The sequence below is a fragment of the Stegostoma tigrinum genome, chromosome 13, assembly GCF_030684315.1.
Source record: "Stegostoma tigrinum isolate sSteTig4 chromosome 13, sSteTig4.hap1, whole genome shotgun sequence".
Classification (NCBI taxonomy): domain Eukaryota; kingdom Metazoa; phylum Chordata; class Chondrichthyes; order Orectolobiformes; family Stegostomatidae; genus Stegostoma; species Stegostoma tigrinum.
In genome coordinates, this window is record NC_081366.1 from 72226122 (window position 1) to 72249189 (window position 23068).

At 42.7% G+C, this 23068-nt stretch overlaps 1 protein-coding gene across 1 annotated transcript in view; it reads right to left on the reverse strand.

The window, feature by feature from the left end:
- The window catches only part of LOC125458493 (regulator of G-protein signaling 14-like), a 101174-nt gene that overhangs the window by 35560 nt on the left and 42546 nt on the right, over nt 1-23068 (reverse strand). The window contains exons 3-7 of the mRNA XM_048543787.2: nt 13058-13227; nt 8849-8941; nt 5397-5540; nt 1548-1715; nt 276-426 (exon numbers count right to left, since the gene is read on the reverse strand). Coding sequence (XP_048399744.1) covers nt 276-426; nt 1548-1715; nt 5397-5540; nt 8849-8941; nt 13058-13227 — 726 coding nt within the window. The remainder of the gene's footprint in view (nt 1-275; nt 427-1547; nt 1716-5396; nt 5541-8848; nt 8942-13057; nt 13228-23068) is intronic.

Consider the following 23068-nt stretch of genomic DNA (forward strand, 5'->3'; position numbering starts at 1 on the left):
CTCCCTCATGCTTGCAATGATCATATTTTTTGCTTAATACAAGACTTTTTAACCAGTGAAAAAATTTCTTTGTAACTTATCGGAATCTGCTAAACTGTATTGCTCCCTGACTACATTCTAACAAAATTCATTCGAACCTTCATGTCAGACTGACCTCCCTTAGTATTCATCACAACTTTCGACATTGCATTGCAACCCATTACATCATACTACTGAGCTACATCAATTTATTGAGCAGTTTTAAATAGTTTGAACAGTACAAGCCAGGACCGAACCTCCCAACGAGTCTCTTTTCTCTTTCTCTTTCTTCCGACTTAATTTGCTTTTACTCCTCCGGATCTGTTTCTCAGGGCTTCCTCCTTTCCCATCATAGCCATTCTGTGGTAAACCGCTGAATGACTTTCCTGACTTCAGCTTCTTCTTCTGCTAGAGTACAACAAGAGATGAACAATTAAGGTTATTGCCTGCTCTCTCAACATGTAAGTATTCCATTGTTTGTCAATTTGTCTTTCTGGTTCGGCAGGCCACATGAGTCAGACTTAGCTCAGACTCGGAACTAGACCATTAACAGAAAATGCTGGAAAAGCTCAGCAGGTCTGGCAGCATCTGTGAAGGAAAAAAAGAACAGAGTTAACATCTTGGGTCCGGTGACCCTTCCTCAGAAGTTCTGAGTTTCCCGGCAATTTCTGTTTTGTTTCCTGATTTACAACATCCACAGTTCTTTCCCTTTTTAACAATTCTGTCCAAATAAGCCAACTACGTTTAGAGAGGACAAAATAAATCACTTGTCCAGCAAAAACATAAGCAATGAAAGGTGCAACAAAATCACTTAATTGGCTGAAACAGCATCTGTGAGAACACTGATAAGAAATAACATGTCTGCATGTAACATCTTAAGATTCATCCCTCTCAGCTCAGCTGTCTCCATCCAAAGTAGCAACGAGCCCTTAATATCTTTACACACTTTATGAAGTTTCAGGAGTTGCACATTAAACTCACCACGAGAAAGGTAGATCTGTAAACAGAAAGTATAAGTAACCTTTTTGCATCTTTTGGTGGCTGTTAATAACTACTCATTTACTTCTGATCCAAAGGTGAATGATTTTAAAGGTGGACTTTCATACCTGCATGTTGTGCGTAGTGCTGTAGATTTTAAAATTTTCAATTCATCATAGCATCTCCAGAGTGTGGAAGCAGGCTATTCAGCCCATCAAGACAATATGGCCCCTCTGAAGAGGATCCCCCACCCAGGCACACCCTCATACCCTGTATATGCCATGGCTAATCCACATAGCCTCCATATCTCTGGACACTACGGACAATTTAGCATGGCCAATCCACCTAACCTGCACATCTTTGGACTGTGGAAGGAAACCAGAGCACCTGGAGGAAACCCACAGAAACATAGGGAGAACATGTAAACTCCATACAGACAAACACCCAAGTCTGGAATCGAACCTGGGTACCCAGCACTGTAAGACAGCAGTGCTAACTGTTGAGACACTGGATCAGATTATCCATTGTCCCTTGTTAGGATTAGATCTTACCTTCTTGGAGTCACAGAGGCTGACACTCTCTTTATCTTGGCTGGGTTCCAATTCCTGTGAGATGCTACCAGGAAGTGGCTTGCCCTCGACCTCTGCCAACACACACTGCTGATAAAGTGCGGATTTCACAAAACGTGTATAGCTGTCAAATTTCATCAGGTTAAAAATCTGCAGAGAGGAAAATATAGCAAAGTTTGTTAAATCCAAAATCAAATTTTAAAAATTAAAGAACAGGATCTTGTATATTACTGGCATTCTTATTATTGCCGCATATAATACCTGTTATTCCATAGAGCACCAAATGCTGGGAGCTTGGTAGTGGGAAAATTCCACTATGATGCACATCAAAAAAATGGAAGAATTTTTGTGACAATGAGCAACATAGTGGGAGAAGTGGAATATGATTCAGTGGGAAGACAGATTCAAAATGTTGATTGTAGTCAAAAGTCACTAAGTGCAGCGTTGGCGTGCATTCTAGGTTTGCTGAGGTGCTGTGCTCTGGTGCTTCCTCACAACACCAGGGACCCAGGTTCGGTTCTCGCCTTGGGAAACTGTCATGTGCAGTTTGCAAATTCTTTCCCTATCTATGTGGGTTTGAGATAACAAAGTGTGGAGCTGGATGAACACAGCAGGCCAAGCAGCATCTTAGGAGCATAAAAGCTGATGTTTCGGGCCCTAGACCCTTTACTGATGAAGGGTCTAGGCCCGAAACATCAGCTTAGTGCTCCTAAGATGCTGCTTGGCCTGCTGTGCTCATCCAGCTCCACACTTTGGTATCTCGGATTCTCCAGCATCTGCAGTTCCCATTATCTCTATGTGGGTTTACTCTGGTTCCCTCCCACAGTCCAAACATGTGCAGGCTACGTGAATTAGCCATGCTAAACTGCCCATAGTATCAGGGATATGCAGGCTAGATGGATAAGCCAGCAGTTTGTGTGAGATGCCCTTTGAAGGGTCAGTGTGGACTTAATGGGCTGAATGGCCTTCTTCCATACTGCAGGGATTCTATGAGGGAAGTCAGGGTAGAATTGCAGAGATTCGGGCCCCAATCTACCAATTTTCTTTCAATAGGATTATGACAGAGGATTGGGTGACTACAATGTTACATCCCTGTTTAAGAAAGGGGAATGAGATAAATTCAGGCTATTCAACTGGCTGTCAGTAGTGAAGAAACATTTAGAGGACTCAATGCTTGGGATTGGCTCTTGGGAAAACCATAGACACAAGTCAGTATAGGTTTGCTCCAGAAAACATGTATTAGACTAAGTTCACTGATGGTGAGCATTAAGGAGGACAGCATGACTGAAGTCATGTGTATAGACTTTCAGAATATACTTGATGAAATGCTGTCCAACAGTCCTATGTGTAACAATAAAGTGCACTGAAAGGGGGAGTGCCAGAATATATGGGAAATGTGCAGAGAGACTGAAACTAAAGAGCAGTAGCTGTTTTGTTTTGGATTACAGTGAAAAATCAAACATTCACAGAGGTCAGTACAAGACAATTGCTCCTTTCGATATTATGTAGACTTGGAGACACAGTGAATGATTTCAGAGTTTTCAGATGGGATGATACTTGGTAATGTAGCAAACATTGTGTTGAGTAGCAAACTTTAGAAGAACTTAAATTGGTGAAATGTGCAGCTGCGGAGCATAGGAAACTGAAAGTAGGTAAGTGCAAAGTAATACATCTTTGTAGCAGGAATGAGGACAGGCAATAAAATGTTACAATCTTAAATGGAGCACAGGAGTAGAAGGACTTGCAAGGATGTGTGGCAAATCTTTGAACAGTGGAGAGACATTGAGCAGACTGTTTAATTAAAAAAACCATTCAGGATGCTGGGCTTTGTCAACAACAATGACATCAAGTCCAAATGCGAAGATGTTACATTTAATTGTTTACTGGACACTCATTTGGCCTTCAGCAAGAATATTGTATTAAATTCTGGGTGATAGTTCTCAGAGACCTTGCAGAGGAGAGACAGAGGTAGTCTGTTGTTAGCGAAGGTTAAGGAGAGATCGGATAGAAAATCATTTGACTTTTATGCAATAAATGACGAAAAACTGTTTCCAATGTCACAAATCTCACTGACATGAGGTTTATGGAAATTAGGGTAAGAAATAGGCACAATGAGAAAAGGCATACATGATCTATTGTCTGAAAAGGTACCTGAAGCAGATTCAATTAAAACTTTCAATGGGAATTGGATGAGTCTTTGAAGAAGAAAACCTCACCCATCCAGGTGGAAAGAGCAGTGGGATGAGATCAGTCAGATAGATCCCGAAAGAAGCCTGAATCACAAATGCGCTCTTGGTCATTACTTCAAAGGGAATGGAGTATAAAAATAGGGAGGTCTTGCTAAATCAAAATAAAGCACTAGTTAGATCAAACCTGAAATATTTTGAACAGTTTTGGCTGAGCCTCAACTCCACTTTGCTGTCTCCTCCCCATGACCCTTGATTCCCTTCCTGATTAAAATCTGTCTCTCTCGTTTTGAATATACTTAATGACTGAGCCTCAACAGCCTTCTATGGTAATGTATTCCACAGATTCACTACCTTCTGAGAGAATAAGCTCCACTTTTTTTCTGTTTTAACACCATCCAGGACCAAACTGCCCACCTGACTGGCATTCCATCCACAAGCATGTACTCCCACTGCCTCAGCAGTAGCAGTGTGCACTATCTACAAGATGCACTGCAGAAATTCACCAAAGATCCTGGGACAGCACCTTCCAAGCCCACGACCACTTCCTTCCAGAGGGACAACGGCATTTGATATCTGCGAACCACCTTCAAGTTCCCCTCCAAGCTACTCACCACTCTGACTTAGAAACATATCATCGTTCCTTCATTACCCTGGGTCAAAATTCTGGAATTCCCTCCCTAATGGCATTGTGGATCAACCTGCAGCAGGTGGACTGCAGTGGCTCAAGAAGGCAGCTCACCAACATCTTCTCAAGGGGCAACTAGGGATTGGCAATAGACGCTGGCACAGCCGGCGACGCTCACATCCCACAAAATGAATAAATTTTTTGCAACGTGCAACCCCTTTCTCTGAGGTTGTGCCCTCTGGCCTTAAACTCTTCCACAACGGGAAACAATCACTTTTCAGCTACCCTGTCAAGTCTTCTGAGAATCTTGTATGGTTCAATAAAGTTTAATAAAGCCTCTCGTTTTTTTAACTCCAATGACCACAGGCTCAACCTACTCAATATGTCCTCAATAGCTGTATGTGATAACACTTCTGCGTAGGAAAGAAAAAGAAAGACAATCCCTGCAGAGCCCAATCAACCAGGTGATTCTACTTTGAACTGCCTGCAATGCCAATATATCTTTCCTTATCAAATGGGCCCAAAACTGTTCACTGTGTTTCACAGGGTTTGACTGGCGCCTTTCACAGTTTTCAAGGCCACCTTATTTTTAAACTCTATTCCCTTTTAAATAAAAAGTTTGCATTTGCCTTCCCTAATAACTTTTGAATTTGAATGCTAGTGTTGTGTGATTTATGCATGAGGATTGCCAAATCTCTTTGGATTGTAACTTACTTCAGTCTTTCTCTATTTAAATAACATCCAGCTTCTCTGTTCTTCCAGCCAAAGTGCATAACCTCACACTTTCCCATATTATATTGCATCTGCCAAATTGTTGCCCATTTGTTTAACTTGGCTATATCCATCTGCAGATTCCTTGGGTCACCATCAGCATGAATGGGCCTTGAGCTCTGTATAGATTTCTGAAATGAACCTGTCCTGTAGATATTGGTTCTCAAGGATGGGAGCTGGCAGTAGAGATAACGACAATTTAACATGGTCGTAAGATGGAATGGGACAAAGACTGGACGATGGTACCTGCAGCTGTTGTGCCTTGAACATATCCAATGAGGGATCATTGAGAACATCTTCTTCCAGTTGTGCCTGTTTATCGATGTTGATGGGACAGAGTGAGTTGCTGGACAGATATGTTCTGTAGATCTCACTGGCAATTTTTGATTGCTTAACAAAAGAACAAGGAGAAATTAATCAAAGCAGCGCCATTCACCACACGTGGGAGTAACAGGGAGATATTTATAAAAGCATTACAAGTATTGATACAGCTTCAGTAAGCACACCTACTTTCACAGCTATGTTGACAACATTTCTTCACACTCGACATCTTGAAAGATTGAAGGTACATTCTCCCAGTTTCTTCCAGTCCATCATATATGTTGTTACATTGTAATCTTCCATACCAATGTTAACATTATGCCCTTGTAATTTTCAACTCAACAATTGCTCCCCCTTCAACTCCCCAAACCCCCCCACGCACCCCTCAACCAGCCACAGCACTCCTGCCATTGGTTGTCAGGAATCTCACATATCAATGTCATAAACCTTGTTTGCCAGCACCTGAAGTACTTCAATAGCTTTTCTTGTCATCATTTTACCTTGGCAGCAATGTTATTCTCCCTGGTGTCCTAGTCAAAAGCCATCCTTTAAATAACATCAGTGAAAAAGGAGATGATCATCTGGTTTCTGAAGAAGGGTCTAGATCCAAAATGTCAGCTTTTGTGCTCCTCGGATGCTGCTTGGCCTGCTGTGTTCCTCCAGCTCTGTACCTAGTTATCTCAGATTCTCCAGCATCGGCAGTACCCACTCGCTCCGATCATCTGGTTATTCATTGCTTCAGTGATAGTAGGAACTGAAGACGCACTGTGGACTGTGGAACCTTGCTTCATGCAAAGGGATGGCCATCTTTCCAACAGTGATGACATTTAAGAAGCACGGTACTTTTGCGAAGCATTTCATGACACTCAGAGCCGGACAAGCGCAAGTCAGTCTAAGGTTCCTGATCAAATCCTATGTTAATCATTCAGTTGATATCCAAAGGAGTCACTGCATTTGGCATCTTTGTGGTGGAGGTAGGCCCACAAGATGGTGAAAACAGAGAGACCTCTGTCGATGCTAGTCATGAGTGGAGGGTAAAAGAGGAAGGAGTCGAGTCTGACGGTGACAGCTGAGGTCAAATTCCTGATTGTGATCGCCCTGATCCCTGGCCCTTTGTGGCAGCTGCTAACTCTGCAGTATGTGATGTAGGATATGGGTTGTTTGAGATAGTTCACCGTTTCCTTTGGCTCTACTGTGTGTCGTTCCTGTCTCATTATCAGTGGTAGGGGAAAGATGACTGGTGGGCCTATATAGAAGAAACACTTAATTTATAAAACTGTTTGCTGCACAGCAGCAAATAGTACAACTTACATTACCAATATGGATTGAGGACTCACAGGAGCTGAACAAAATATATCTGCTCCCAGTGAAGGCTATTGAAGTCCCCCTGTCTCTTGGATGTCATATTATCAGGTTGGATGTGACTAATGCAACTTTAGTGAACTCTTTCAGAATTATTAGCTGGATGACGTTGCCCCAGCAGCACTCAAGAAACTTGTTGCCATCCAGGGCAAATGCTGAATTGGCAGCACTTCCACTATCTTCTATGTTCCTTCAACATTCATTGCCTTCTCCACTGCAACTGTACAATACACTGCAGAAATTCGCCAAGCCTCCTCTGACAGCACCTTCCAAACCTGTGACCTCTTTCCCCAACAGATACGTCCGTATTTTGAAATGCATCGCCCTCCCTTTCAACTCTGCGGTTACCCCTGCACGCCAAAGACTTCAGAAGTCAAGAAGGCAGCTCACCACTTGGCTTTGCCAGCAATACCCATACTTTGCGAACAAACGATTAAAAAAAACTGCAATAGATTTGCTCTCCCACAGGCACACTAACCACGCCACCTTCCAGGCCCAGCTGCAGATTGATGATCAACCCTATGGTATTGGATTTTCTCCATTCTTTCCCTCTTGTGATACATGCTAAATTTGGAGAAGATCCTGCATAAAAGAAACCATCTAAGTATTATGACAATGGGCATGGAGTGATGTTTCTCTAATGTTTTCCCTTTTGTGTACTTGCTTGCTTACAAATGTTTCCAGAGGTCTTTGAATTTTTAAAGTTGGAAAGATTGGATTTTGCAGTGCAGTTCACAAAAAAGCAAGGTCCAAGGAATCAAGGGTCCTTTCAGCCCTTAGGTGGCTACCATTCGGCCTTTTCTATAAATGAGGCCCTGGCAGTGGAAGGCCAATCAGACGCTAGCATCCTCTAATGCCATCAAGCAGAGAAAGCATGTCAAAGAATTGCGTCTTTCTCAACTGAGCGAAAGCATGGGAAAACAGCATTCCCTGGTGCTATTTCATTATTTGGTTAATTGATCTAAGAGCAGTTGCCGATAAATCAGCCCCCGTTTCACATGTAGCATAAGAACTGTTGTCCATGCTGAGACTTGGTATTATTGTGTATTTCCTGATGACTGTAAAATGAAAGGCTTTGCTAGGCTGGCTTTTTGTCAACAACACGAGACTTCTTTAAGAAAACAGCATTCTGTGATGCTGAAAGTGAGCAATTTGAAATGCCCAAAAATATTGCCTGCTTTGGGGGGTGAATTTAACTTTTGCCCTATGGATGTCAAAGATCTCCACCAGTGTAGCTTTTCTTGCATTCTGTCTGAGTCTCTTGTTGACTAATGGATGAAGATTGATTACCATTATTATACTATATTATGCTTGTATCATACTGATTTCAATAATAGGGGTCAAACGGGACAGAGCTTTTGTTGTCATTTATAGAATCATTGAATCCTACAGTGTAGAAGCAGACCATTCAGCCCATCAAATTCACATCGACTGTCTGAAGGCCATCCTGCCCAGGCTCATTACCCTAATTCCCATGGCTAATCCACTTAACCAACACATTCCTGGATACAATGGGCAATCTGGCATGATGAAGCCACCTAAACTGCACATCTTTGGACTGTGGAAGGTGAACCATGGGACCCTGACACTGTGAGGCAGCAGTGCCAGTCACTGCTGAGTTATCATGGCATCCTTTATGTTTTTGCCTTATGCCCCTTCTTTTCTGTGTCAATCTAAGCTGGGAACTGTTGTGTGTGGCTTCATTACTCACCCTAAAGTATTACAATGGCTCCTGATGCCAGGTTTGGCATTTTCAGCACATGACTACAGACAGGGAGGAGCTGAATGTCTCAACTTGTTGAGAATCCTTTGCTAATGGGCGAAGTGGGAATTTGGTTTCCTCATCGTCCACTCTTGGACATTGTAAGTGTTTATATGGAAAGACTATAGGAAGGCAATCAGTAGGCAGATTACCAACCCCTATCACCCATCTGCCAAAGCCTTCTGAAAGACAGGAGAACATTGTGGAGAAGCACAAAATGCAGGCATAGGAACTATAAACAATGAACACTTACTTGCTCCAAGTCGTCTGCTGGGATCTGCTGAAAGTGTTCACAAGCTTGCCAAAATAATATGTTCTCCGCACTGAATTCCTTCTTTAAAAATTCCTAAGGAACAAGGAGACAGCTTAATCATTCATGATAGAAAATGTGCACTAATTCAAACTAATCCATTCCACTCTTTGGCATTAACCTTACCGATCTAACATGACCCACTCCTCAAAAACAGAACCACTGCTAGTTTTGCTACTGATGAGATTTTTGATCAGCTCAGCTCTGCCAGCACAATGTAGTCTGAGCATGCCCTATGTAAAACGATAAATAAGGGACCAGAATTCAGCCATTCATCCCATTCATTTAAACTCTCTACCTTTCAATCATTGCTAATATGTTTCTCAACCCCATTCCCCTGCCTTCTCCCCATAATCTTTCATCCCCATCCCAATCAAGAACCTACCTATCTCTGCCATAAAGACGCTCAATGAATTGGCCTCCACTATCTTCTGTGGCAGTGAGTCCCACAGGTTCACCACCCTCTGGCTGAAGAAATTCCTCCTCATCTCAGTTCTAAAGGGTCATTCATTCATTCTGAGGTTGAACCCATGGATCCTTGACTCTCCTATTATTGGAGACAGTTTCACAGCATAGACTCTATCCAGACCTCTCAATATTCTGTAAGTCTCAATGAGAAACTTTTATCTGTCTAAACTTCATTGAAGACTCAGGGATCTCACCGCTCCTTATATGACAAACCCTTCATCCCAGTTACATTCTTGTAAATTGCCTCTGGATCCCCTCAATGCCAGCACATCATTCCTTAGATACAGAGTCCAAAATTGCTCACAGTATTCCGAATACAGTCTGGCCAAACCCTTATACAGCCTCAGCGGTACATCTCTATTCTTGTATTCTAACCCCCTTGAAACAAATGCTAACATTGTATTTGCCTTCCTAACTCCCAAATGAACCTGCATGTTAACCTAAAGATAATCCTGAACTAGAACTCCCAAGTCCCTTTGTGCTTTAGATTTCCAAAGACTTTTCCTATTTAGAAAATAGTCCATACCTCTATTCTTTCCACCAAAGTGCATAACATCACATTTTTCTCACATTGTATTCCATCTGCCACTTCTTTGCCCACTCTCCTAACCATATCCAAGTCTTTCTGCAGCCTTCTCACTGCCTCAACACCACCTCTTGATCCACTTAATTGTGTTATCTGCAAACTTAGTAACAATGCCTTCAATTCCTTCATCCAGAGCTTTAATGTCTAATGTGAATACTTCTGGTCTCTGCAGAACTCCACTTAGTTTAAGGAGAATTTCATAGTACTCACTCCACCATAAATAGACCAGGGAGTAACCCGGACTCATAGTTCTACTTTTGATAGTTACCAGGAGTGAAAGAGTTTTGTGAACACTTTGCTGAAATCAGCAATGACTTTGACTTCACCTTTTGGAATCAAGTTTTCTATCCAAAGAATAAGAACAAAACCTGTGAGGTTATACACTTTGATAGGAAGATCAGAGGCATAGACTATTTTCTAAATTAAAAAAAAGGGTTCAGAACTCTAATGCACAAAGAAATTTGGGAATCCTAGTTTAGGATTCTCTTTAGGCTAACGTGTAGGCTCATTTGGGAGTTAGGAGGGCTAATGCAATGCTAGATAACAAAGTGTGGAGCTGGATGAACACAGCAGGCCAAGCAGCATCTCAGGAGCACAAAAGCTGACGTTTCGGGCCTAGACCTTCTGATGAGGGGTCTAGGCCCGAAACATCAGCTTTTGTGCTCCTGAGATGCTGCTTGGCCTGCTGTGTTCATCCAGCTCCGCACTTTGTTTTCTTGGATTCTCCAGCATCTGCAATTCCCATTATCTCTAATGCAATGCTAGCATCATTTCAAGAGTTCTCCACTACAAGAGCAGAGATGTATGCTGAGACTGTTCCCAGGCTTCTATCACATGTCAGGCAATGAAATCTTGGTCCAATTTTGCAGTTTGGTTGCCTGGTCAGATGCATTTGGGAATTTCCAACAAAGACGAGACGTTCTAGAAAACGTCACAATTCCCAGTATAGAAGTTATTTCCACAAATACTTTTGACCACAGAAAAAATACCTTTGACACTGTCACATGGCAATGAATCACCACTAACTATTTTCATTTCCTTCTGGGTTTTTGCATATACATGTTCATTAGTCGAATTTCCCTCCAATTTACAGCAATTTTATTTATGGAACAATGGAATCTTAGCTGCAAACAACAAGTAGGGTGAGGTCAGGCAGGATTTGGAAGTACATCACGCACCAACCCCATTCCCAGACTCCCAGCAAGCAAGAAAAAAGATAACATTCCTCCCATGGAGTTAACAGGGCAGAGGCCAGCCATTTGGCCCATCTGATCAATGCTTGTGCTTGAGCTTTAAACGTTCCTTTTGTCTTCTATTTTATTCAACCCCATCAACGTATCTCATATTCTTTCCTCCCTGGTACCTTCATTGAGGCTCTGTTATGGTATAACCTGCCATTCACCTCAGCTACTCTTTGTGGAATCAAAAGTCCATATTTTAACCATTCTTTCACCTAGATTGTCCTTCTGAAGGTATTCTTTACCCACGTGTAGTTCTGTTGCCTTGTTTTTGCCCTTCCTAGAAGCAGAGGCAGAGATAATGGGCCTCAGTGCTGATCTTGACCAGGAATCCTGGGCCTCATATCTGACCTTGGCAGCCCTTTGCCCACAAACAAAGCACAGTGGCACCAGTATCTTGTTATTGGCCTCTGATGTACATGGTATGCCCACCACCCATACTCCTTGAATTCCACCCCCCCACCCACTATACCTCTCTCCCAACCCCCGCAACAAGAGATTAAAATCTTCTCCATTCTTTAACCTGTCAAACTGCTTCAAAACTTTAAAGACTTTCATCAGCTCAAGGCAGAAGCCTTCTTTTTCAACAGAAAAGAGCACCTAACCAATCTTCCTTTTAAGTATATCCAGTCCCTTCTTGTGCCATTTATCACAGAAGTTAAAAACCAAGAGACCTCATTTCAGTAGACAATGGAATGGTTATTGCTTTAAGCTAGCAATGCTCTTCCTGTAGAAGTTTACATGAATATTATTATCAACCCTTGAGTACTCAGCAAAATACCTCAAAATACTTCTGATCCTGTGTCAATTATTCCAACATACATGATGGCATTGTGGCAGCTAAAGGACTTGACTTGTACGTCCGACAATAAAAATTCAAACTGTGCTAGGGCACTATGAGAAATTGAATTTGGTTTTAAAAAGCACAATGCCGCGTAATAAAAAAGTTAGGGGGAGTTATAACAGTGGCCACAATGCTGCCTTAAGTGACTCTCAGATGCCACTTTGGACAAGAAACCTCACTTCTTCACTCACGCTGGCCAGTCTCATACTCGTGTTTGATGCACATTGATCGACCTAGTTAAACTGTGGAAATGCACTGAGGCTCCTTAGACACCACCTTCTAAACACATGGCCTCTGCTCCCTAGAAGAACAAGGACAGCAGAACACCACTACCTACAAATTCCCTTCCAGGCTACTCACCACCCAGACTTGGAAATATATTCCTTCATTGTTGCTGGGTCAAAATCTTGGAACTCCCTCCCTAACAACACTGTAGCTGTACCTACATTGAATGGACTGCAGCAGTTCAAGAAAACAGCTCAACATCACTTCCTCAAGAACAACTAAGAACAGGCAATGAGTGCTGGTCCAGTCAAAAATGCACACCCCTGTGAGTAAATTTCTGTTTTTATTTAGGAACGAAAAACACATGAAAGGCAAAACCAAAAGAATTGTGGATGCTGTAAGTCAGGAATAAAATCAAAGTTGGTGGAAAAGCTCAGCAGGCCTGGCAGCATCTGCAAAGCAGAAAATAGAGTTAACATTTCGGCTCCAATGACCCTTCTTCAGAACCTGAGCAAGTTTTGGAACCTAAGGAAGGGTCACCAGACCTGAAACATTAACTATGTTTTTTCTCTTCACAGATGCTAGCAGATCACATAAAAGGCAGTTGAATTGATGGTCTTAGTGCTAGGTATGTTGCAGATCACAATAGGGGAGCAGGGAGAGAGATTTAAGAAAATAATTGATTAGGGAGAGAAGGAACTGGGGTTATAATCCAAAAAGATGTTCAAGTAGTGGTCATTTACAGTGGACAAGCTTTTAGTGCTGCTTTATGAAGTGCAGGGAGTACTTACTGTGAAATATTTCACACCAACAGGATCTTGCAGCAACCGTTCGAAGGACACAGCCCAGCTGGCAACTGATCTCTCAGTGTCACACGCATTTCTCTGAACATTGGGAAGACTGGCATTGCAGTTTAAACTCTGGTTACTTCCATGGCTATCAATCTCTGTGATGGTCAAGTCTGTAGAGATTAAAAGATGTTAGTCTTTGGGCATCCAAGCACTATACTGAATGAAGCAATGTATCAGTGCTATAAATGATGATGGCAATACAGTCAGGCAGCCATAGAATCTCGAAGGCCTAAAGCAGGAACTATTCATGTACTCAGGTCCCAATGATGGTATTAGATCTCAGATGATCTGTATTTTAACCTGATTCTTTTTTATAGAATCCCTACAGTGTGGAAACAAGCCCTTCAGCCCAACAAGTCCACACTGACCCTCAGAGCATCCCACCTCACCTACACATCCCAGAACACTATGGGTAATTTAGCATGGCTAATCCACCTTGCCTGCTCGTCTTTGGACCGTGGGAGGAGACCCACACAGACACAGCGAGAATTTGTCAACTCCACACAGTTACCCAAAGGCAGATTCAAACCCGGGTCCCTTGGTACTGGGAGGCAGCAGTGCTAATCACCGAGCAGCCGTGCTGCCCATTTTCCCCTTGAGACTTACAGAGAGGTCTGGATAGAGTCAACATGGAGAAAATGTTTTCATGAGTAGGAGAGACAAGGATCCATGGGTCCAGCCTCGGAATGAAAGGATGACCCTTTAAAACTGAGATGAGGAGGAATTTCCTAAGCCAGAGGATGGTGAATCTGTGGAACTCATTCCCACAGAAGATTGTGGAGGCCAAGTCATTGAATGTCTTTACAGCAGAGATAGATAGGTTCTCGATTAGAAAGGGGATGAAGGATAATGGGAAGAATATGGGGAAATGGAGCTGAGAAACATATCAATCATGATGGAATGGCAGAGGAGATATCAGGACTTATTAGGCATGGAATTATTTTCAGCATTACAAAGGCTAATCTGGGTTCTCCAGAGTCAGTGTGCACTACTGGTCACTTTCAATATGGTCTATACAATCTCCTTCAAAGATGTGGGCAATGCATTTGGAGACCATGTTCATCTAGAGCTGTTCTGTGTACCACCTTATCCCATACCAGGAGCTCTCTTTCTATCCACCCCCCTAGTGACCTTGCAAGCAAGCCACCCTTTAAGCCTGGACTGGTGATCACCCATTCATAGCCCATCACATCTTGATCCCAACTTTCTCCTGATCTCCAAGGTAAATGCAATGCCCTGTGTAAGACCTGAAGGCTGTGAATGTCAAATCAAGTGATGGGGTTGCTTCAACAGTACTCTCTTGCTGCTCTTTCTTCTCCTTGTGACATTTCCAGTGATAGGAATCACTGTAGCTCTTGAGCATATTAATGTAAGAACTTAGGAGGGTAAGGACAGAGGACAGTGGAGCAGTGGGATGCAGGAAGTCCATGGTCACACAATCAACAGCTGTCATACTATGGTAGAAAGCAGGATAAAACAGCAAGGCATTCCTTTCTCCATATTTTCATCAACATTTTATGCTCCAGTTCTCATTGCAGTCAGCACTGTGACATTGAGAGACATCTGCTCCTAAGGATCCCTAAGTGGGGGGGATGGTGGCTCAGTGGTTAGCCATGCTGCCTCACTGTGGCAGAGACTCGAGATTCGTTGTAGCTTTGGACGACTGTCTGTGTGGGCTTTGCACATTTTCCTTGTGTATATGTGAGTTTCCCAAGAACCAAAGGGCGGCATGGTGCCTCAGTGGTTAGCACTGCAGCCTCACAGCTCTGGGGACCCAGGTTCAATTCCAGCTTCTGGCGACTGTCTGTGTGGAGTTTGCATATTCTCCCCATATCTGTGTGGGTGTCCCCCGGGTGCTCCGGTTTCTTCCCACAGTCCAAAGCTGTGCAGGCTAGGTGGATCGGCCATGCTAAATTGCCCATAGTGTTCAGGGGTGTGTGGATTATAGGGGAATGGGTCTTGGGTGGGATGCTTCAAAGGGGCGGTGTGGACTTGTTGGGCCAAATGGCCTGTTTCCACACTGTAGGGAATTGAATCTAATCAAAGCTGTGCAGGTTAGGTGGATTGTCCGTGCTAAATTGCCCACACTGTGCAGAGTAGGTGTGCTAGCCATGGGAAATTGCAGGGTCTCAGGGATGGAGTTGAATGCTCTTCAGGAGGTGATTCTGGGCTGAAAAGCCTACTTCTATACCTGAAGGCTAAGGAGATCCTTGTCCTATTTGTTTCATCTATTGCTCAGTTTCCAGGAATGACATTGCAGCAATTCTTACAGCAGCTTCCTTTAAAAGGCAATCTACCTTTACCAAATGTGGGCTTCATGTTCCACATGGACTACTGCTGAGGCTTCCCACTGCGGGAAATGTTCGTCAGGAGCATTGAAAAGGACGCAGTAGCAAACGATATCATTCACATAGATGGATATACAAATTGCGCAAGCCGCCCATCTCACTTGAAACAGGCATTATCACATTGCAAATTCTAACTTCTGAGCCCAAAGATCAGGGCAAATGAGTTTCCAGCCAATGGCACCCTATCTAAGCTCACACATTCTCCCTGAGAATTATGAATGGGAGTGATACATTCCTCTCCAAGCCTTCCTTATGTTTAACAAACAAAAGATCTGAAATCCAAATTTAACATCTTGTCAACCCATATATCTGTTCCAGCTTCTACGAAACATATTTAGCATTAAAAGAATCTAAATGTATTATACATGGTGTGTGTTGCAAAATTCCTTTGCTATTATAATAAGGAACTCACTGCCCTTTCTGAATAGCTAAGGTTTAAATGGTTCTAGCTAGCTATGTAGAAAGATTGGGTGATGGAGAATGGGGAGGTTGCTATTAGCAGTTGGCATGTGGAGCATGGACTGGGTCAGGTTGTGAGACCTTCCAAAGACTAGTGCCACTTTTTGAGCTTAGCGCTATCATTTTGTCCCTGCTCCAATTGAACTGGTCTATCCAAATATGTTCCCAAGTTCAAACAATCATGAGATTCAGGGTCACTTACTCAAACACTTTAAGACATTAAATTTGCAATAACTTTTATATTCTCATCTTGTAAAAAGCCTTGGGGACATAATGTAATTTAAAACAACCTTGGAAGTTAGCAGAAATACTTTCTCACCAGCATCAGAGAACCTTGATTTGGATAAGATGTTAAATCAACATCATATCTTCCTGGTGGATTTGAAAAAAAATCCACAACACAATCCAAAGGAAAACAGTTGGGTTCTCCCAGTTATTCGAGCCAACATACATCCACCAACGATCAACAAAAAGACTTCATTTGATTGCTTATCTACACGCTGTTTCCTGGTCAGAGAGTTATAGAGATGTACAGCACAGAAATAGACCCTCCAGTCCAACTCGCCAATACCGACCAGATATCCTAAATGAATCTAGTCCCATTTGGTAGCATTTAGCCCATATCCCTCTAAAGCTTTCCTATTCATTTACCCATCCAGAAGCCTTTACATGTTGTAATTGTATTAGTCTCCAATGCTCATTCCACATATGCAACACCCTCTGCATGAAAAAGTTGTCTCCTGATTCCCTTTTAAATATTTCCCCTCTCACCTTAAAACTATGGCATCTACATTTGGCCACCCCTAACCTGGGGAAAAGACCTTGACTATCCTATCCATGCCCCTCCTGATTTTATGACCCTTGATAAGGTCACCCCTCATCCTCTGATGCTCCAGGGAAAGTAACCCCAGTCTATTCAGCCTCTCCCTACAGGTCAAACCCTCCATACGTGTGAATATCCTTGTGAATCTTTTCTGAACTGGTCATGATGCAGAGCCACCTGACTCAAAATGTTGACCCTGACTTTCCACAGATGCTGCCAGACCTGCTGAGTTTCTCCAACAATTTCTGTTTTCAGTTTGGAAGTATTTAATAGGCTATAAGGTGTTTTGGGATACCCCTTCTTGCTGTCTTTCATGTACGGGTGTGTATCATGTTGGCACTTACTCCCCTAAGAAACAGAAAGTGCCTTGCTCCCCAATACAGCCACTTATCACTTCAACAAGGTCCATGACTCAAACGGAAAAAAAATACTCACTTCCAATTCTGAGGAAAGGTCACTGAACCAGAAACGTTAGCTCTGATTTTACCCTGCTGCCAGACCTGTTGAGCTTTTGCAGCAACTTCTGTTTATTTTTTATTTCTGATTTCCAGCGTCCAGAGTTCTTTCAGTTTTTATGAAGTATTAGCTTCCTCCAACTGATTTTTCTCGAGTCTTCATTTTGAGTTACTATCTATTACTATTATGCATGTCTCTGCAATGAAACCCCCAGTATTAAAACCATTGCATGTTACTTCAAGTTTCTCTTCATGCTTTTAGTCAGTTCCTACTCCTGTCATTAGTCCATCTCTCACCATCCACAACTTCCCATGTTGTGCTTTTACTGAAATTCCGACTCTGATAGTTTCCCATCAAGCTTACACTGAGGCACATGAGAACAATGGTACACTGAACACAGTAGGACAGAAGCAGTAGGGGAGAAATCAACCCTTTCATCAAACCAGTGGGTTGTTTGAATTGATAATTGAAACAAAGATGCATGGCACTCTCAATAAGGAGCAAAATCCAGATTCTGAAAAGATAATGAAAATTGACGGGAGGTGTTTTGAAGAGAATGCACACAAGCTATTTATAGTTGTAACCAATATATACCATCAAGAGCAGCTTCTCTTTTACATGAAACTTCCATATAATTCAAACATGAAATGTAGCCCCATCAGTTTGTGTTGGTGATGATCTTTCATGTGAACAAAAGACTTAATGGTATGTTTTCTACCTGGTTTATATCCCTAACCACAGTCTAAGAACAAGTGGTAAGTCTATTCAAGCCTGAGATGAGGAAGAATTTCTCCGCTCAGAGAGTTGTGAACCTGTGGAATTCTCTCCCACAGGAAACTATTGGGACCAGTTCATAAGATACTTTCAAGGGAGAGTTGGACATGGCCCTTGCAGTTGAAGGGATCTAAGGTGTGGAGAGAAAGCGGGAATAGGATACTGAGATTGGATGATCAGCCATGAACTTCTATTTTCTATGTTTCTACCTTTCTACTACCCCTCATTCATTTTATTTTAATTTTAAAAGTGTTGACCTGCTATTTGCTTCTCTTACTTAATTTGGTAATGCATTTCACAACCACACAACCCTCTGTTATGCAACCCTCTTAATAATCCTCGATATATATTTTAAAAACACCCTCTCTGTGCTAAATCAGATACAATTATTTGACTAAAACAAACAATTTGCATTTGAACTATGGACATGGAAAGCACGAAACAAAGTTCTGATAGGAAATGGAATGGACAGACAGGAAAATTCATTGGGAAACTATTTTTATGCAATATTTTTAAATGTGCCATAATTCTACAGAAAGAAATTTTGGACATTGTGTTTCCAAAAGTGTAGGGTAATTAATTTCCTGCTGACTGTTAACCTGGTGTTCACCTTGAAATCTCAAAATATTTAGCCTCAGCAACTTCAGGATAGAAGGCAGGGTTGTTAAAGCATATTGAATCACTACCTGCAATGCAAAAATTGCAGGACAATGAAGAAAAGGCAGGGGAATCATTCGGTGGGCTAGAACAGACGCATGGACTGAATAGCCTCTTTCTGCGCTGCATTAATACTTTGAATCTTTGGGACTCCAGAACAGTGCTGAGGGTGTATCTTTCAAATTACACATTAAACATTCTCGCTCGTTGATCTGCTGAACAGTCAGTGCAGGAAGTACACGTTTACAGTTTTCTAAAAGATAAAATAAATTGTTGCAGAAATAAAGTAACTTTCTCAAACAATCTACTTGCAAATTATCTATGGAACCAATCTGAGTTGACCACAGTGGGTAGCTGAAAACTCATTCTGTGAAGGTTCAGGGTGATGGACCATTCTTAGGTTCCTTGAAGCAAGAAGCAGAGAAATGCAGAACTTAAACCCAGCTGGAGCAACAAGCTGACTTTCCCAATAGTCAGGCTCAGGAGTGTCAGCACACCTGTGCTCAATGACCTACATTCAGTTCCAGTCTGGTAACACCACAAATGTCTAATTCTCAGCCTTGTGTTCAACTCACTCCATAATGTAGTGAAAATCTGCAGCTCTTCCATCTGCAGGTCACTGTTTTTCTGCACCTCATTCTGCCATTGGCAACTGTCCCATCAACAGTTTGGGCTTTAAGTTCCAGAATTTACCTTCTGAACCTCTTCAACTATTGCACCTGTAAGAAGTATCATAAAACCCACCTCTCCATCTCAGTTTTTCACTTAGCAGTTCTAATATAATGTGATACGAGGCATGATATCACACACTGGCAGATTATGCTCCTCAGAAGCGGTCACTACAATGACCTATGCTGTTTTTGGTGCTACATAAATGCAAATCACTCCTGATGTTTGGCCGATTGACTGGATGCAAAGTGACTTTGAACATCAGCCTTAGTAGTTTCCAATAAAGTGGCAAGAATAGAGAGGATTGGAGCTTTTTTTTTCTTGGATGGCACGGTGGCACAGTGGTTAGCATTGCTGCCTCACAGCACCAGGAACCTGGGTTCAATTCCACCCTCGGTCAAATATCTGTGTGGAGTTTGCACGTTCTGCCCATGTCTGCATGGGTTTCCTCCGGGTGCTCTGGTTTCCTCCCATAGTCCCAAGATGTGCAGGCTGGGTGGATTGGCCATGCCAAATTGCCCATTGTGTTCAGGAATGTGTAGATTAGGTGGGTTATGGGGGATGGGTCTGGGTGGGATGCTCTGAGGGTTGGTGTGGACTCTTTGGTCTGACAGGCCTGTTCCCATGCTGTAAGGGTTCTATGATTCAGCAGCTTTTCCCATGAATGAGTGGTACGGTTACTGGAGATCTTAAGGTTTTGGAAGACAAATATAGTAGATGTAAGTAAGAGCATATGGTAATGATGGAAACCCTACTGCCTACCAGTCAAACAGACTGATCAATGATTTCCCAAAAGAAATTGCACAAGCAGAACTCGAGGGAAATAAGCTTATGGGACTAGAGGGACAGAACAGGGAAATAGGATTCACCAGGCAGAGGGCTTGCATACGCTCAGTGGGCTGAATGGCTTTTGTTGGTGCTGTACTGACTTATGAAACTGGTTACATCGTCATGTCAAAATAGACTCTAATGTTACCATGGATCATGATGAAGTGTCTCTGACTCAGCTAACGTTGAGTAGCATTTCTGATGCAGGAATTGAAACCAGTCTGATTATTGTGGCAGTGAGTTGGCAGCATCACCCAGGATGCGAGCTTTTAAATAGCCCAAGATTTTCATGTGGTTTTCTTGCTGAAACAGCACCAACATAAAAATGCAGACTCCAACTGGAGATACCTGACAAACACATCATGGCTAACAAGGAATCTATTTCCAAATAGAACATCAGCAATTTCCCTTGGGCGGTGGGCTCCTCAAGAATTTCTGTTGCTCAATTCTTTAGTATCAGTCATTTCCAACTCTTTCCTGTTCTAAGGTTGAGCCACTACCTGTAGGCAGTACTACCCATTGGACAATATGGAACAATGGTCAACAGTAAGTCTAGCCCACAGAGTTCAGCTCTCTCTAAGCCCCATTAGGTTCCACCTTGCTTGGGCATATAAAAATAAAAAGACAAACATAGAGAATACAGGAGAAACTCAGCTGGTCTCGCAGCAACTGTGAAGAAAGAAAGAGAGCTAACATTTCGAGTTCAGAGACCCTTCTTTAGAACCGTTGTTTGCCAGTTCCAAAGAAAAGATTTGAAACGTTCTCTCTCCAGACCTGCTGAGTTTCTCCAGCATTCTCTGTAATTGCTACAGAATTCTAACATCCGCAGTATTTTACCAAGACCCCTCACTCAATCTTCATTCCCAAAGCACAATAGATCACACACAAAACCCACACTCACCAGAGCTTCGGAAACTGTATCGGCCTTTAAAGAATCCTAAACGCTTTAAATTGAACATGTTAATCTCAGCACATCGCAACATGATGCAGTCAGGGCTGTTCAGAATCTGGAATGACCTCCTTCCCACTTCTCCTCCCACAACTGACAGGAAGTGACACGCTAGTTCCCAAATGCATCTCGCTCGGTTCGACTCACTTTTTACTAATCTGTCAGCAGTTTACAAACACACTTCTCATTGACCACCACCAGAACAGTGACTATTCAAGCCATTTTGAACTTGCATAATGTGGCTGCATGTCGGAGGTGACTGTCAAACAGAGTGTGGATTCAAAACCACACCACATCAGTTATCCTGCCCATATTTCCTTTGCCTGTCGAATTCAGTAGATTCAGAACACCACCCCCCAGATCATAATTTTCCTCAAGTCTTCGTCATTCCCAATGTATTCCATGCACTCTTTGACCAACGTTAAATCCCAGTGCTTTAAATTTTCAAATTTTTATCTTTGAGTTTATGGGGAGATAATGGCCTAGCTGTATTATTAGAATGTTAATCCAGAAATTGAGGTAATGTTCTGCGAACCCAGGTTCGAATCCCGCCATGGTAGATGGTGGAATTTAGATTCTTTTCAAAAAAATCTGGAACTAAGAGTCTAGTGATGACCATGAATGCATTGTCAATTGTCAGAGAAACCCATTTCAATCTCTGACGCCCTTCAAAGGAAATCTACTGTGCTTTCCTAGCCTGGCCAACATGTGACTCCAGACCCTTAACAACATGGTTAACTCGCAACTGACCTACACCATAGCTCAGCAAGACATTCAGTTGTATCAAACACCATGAAATCTCTTCAAAGAAATGAAACTGGATAGACCACCTAGTATTGACACAATCACTCGAAACGACAATAGCAGATACAGAGCTGTTGACCATGCAAAATCTGAAACATCTGGGGGCTAATCCCAAAATTGGACAGTTGTCTCACAGACTAGTTAAACAACAGCCTGACATAATCCTACTAATGGAAACATACCATACAGCTAACGTGTCAGACACCACCATCACCATTCCTGTCATACTGGCAGGACAGACCCAGCAGAGTTGGCAGCACAGTGGCTTACAATAAAGTGGGAGGTAGCCTGGGTCTCCTCAAAACTGACTCTGGACCCTATGAAGTCTCATGGCTTCAAGTTACACATGGGTAAGGAAGCCTCCTGCTGGTTGCCACGCCTCACCCTCCCTCAGTTGATGAATCAACACTCCTCCAAGTTGAACAACACTTGGAAGAAATATTGAGGGTGGCCAGGATGTAGAATTATTCTGGGTGGGGGATTTCAAAGTCCACCACCAAGAGTGGCTCAGCAGCAGTACTACTGATTGAGCTGGTCGGGTCCTAAAGGACATAACTGCTACACTAGGTTTGCAGTTGGTGTTGATGGAACCAACAAGAGGGAAAAACATACTTGAGTCTGCTGGACAACTAAAGAATTCACTGGAGGAGGAGGGTCCACAAATATCCCCATCTTCAATGATGGAAGAGCCTAGCACATCAGTGCAAAGGGTAAGACTGAAGCACTCTCAGCAATCTTCAGTCAGAAATGCCAAGTGGATGATCGATCTCAGCCTCCTCCGTTGCTCCCCAGATTTACAGATGCCGGTCTTCCGCCAATTTGATTCACTCCACATGATGTCAAGAAAACATTGGGGCACTGGAAATTGCAAAGGCTATGGATCCTGACAACATTCTGGAAATAGTACTGAAGATTTGTGCTCTAGAACTTGCTGTACCAAGCCATGCACTTCCAGTACAGTTTCAGCACTGGCATCTGACTAACAATGTGGGAAATTGCCCAGGTATATCCTGTACATAAAAAGCAGGACAAATCCAACCCGGCCAATTACAGTCCCATCAGTCTACCCTCAATCATCAGTTAAGTGATGGAAGGTGTCATCAATTGCACTATCAACAGCACCTGCTCAGCAATAACTTGCTCAGTGACTCCCAGTTTGGGTTTTGCCAGGGCCACTCAGCTCC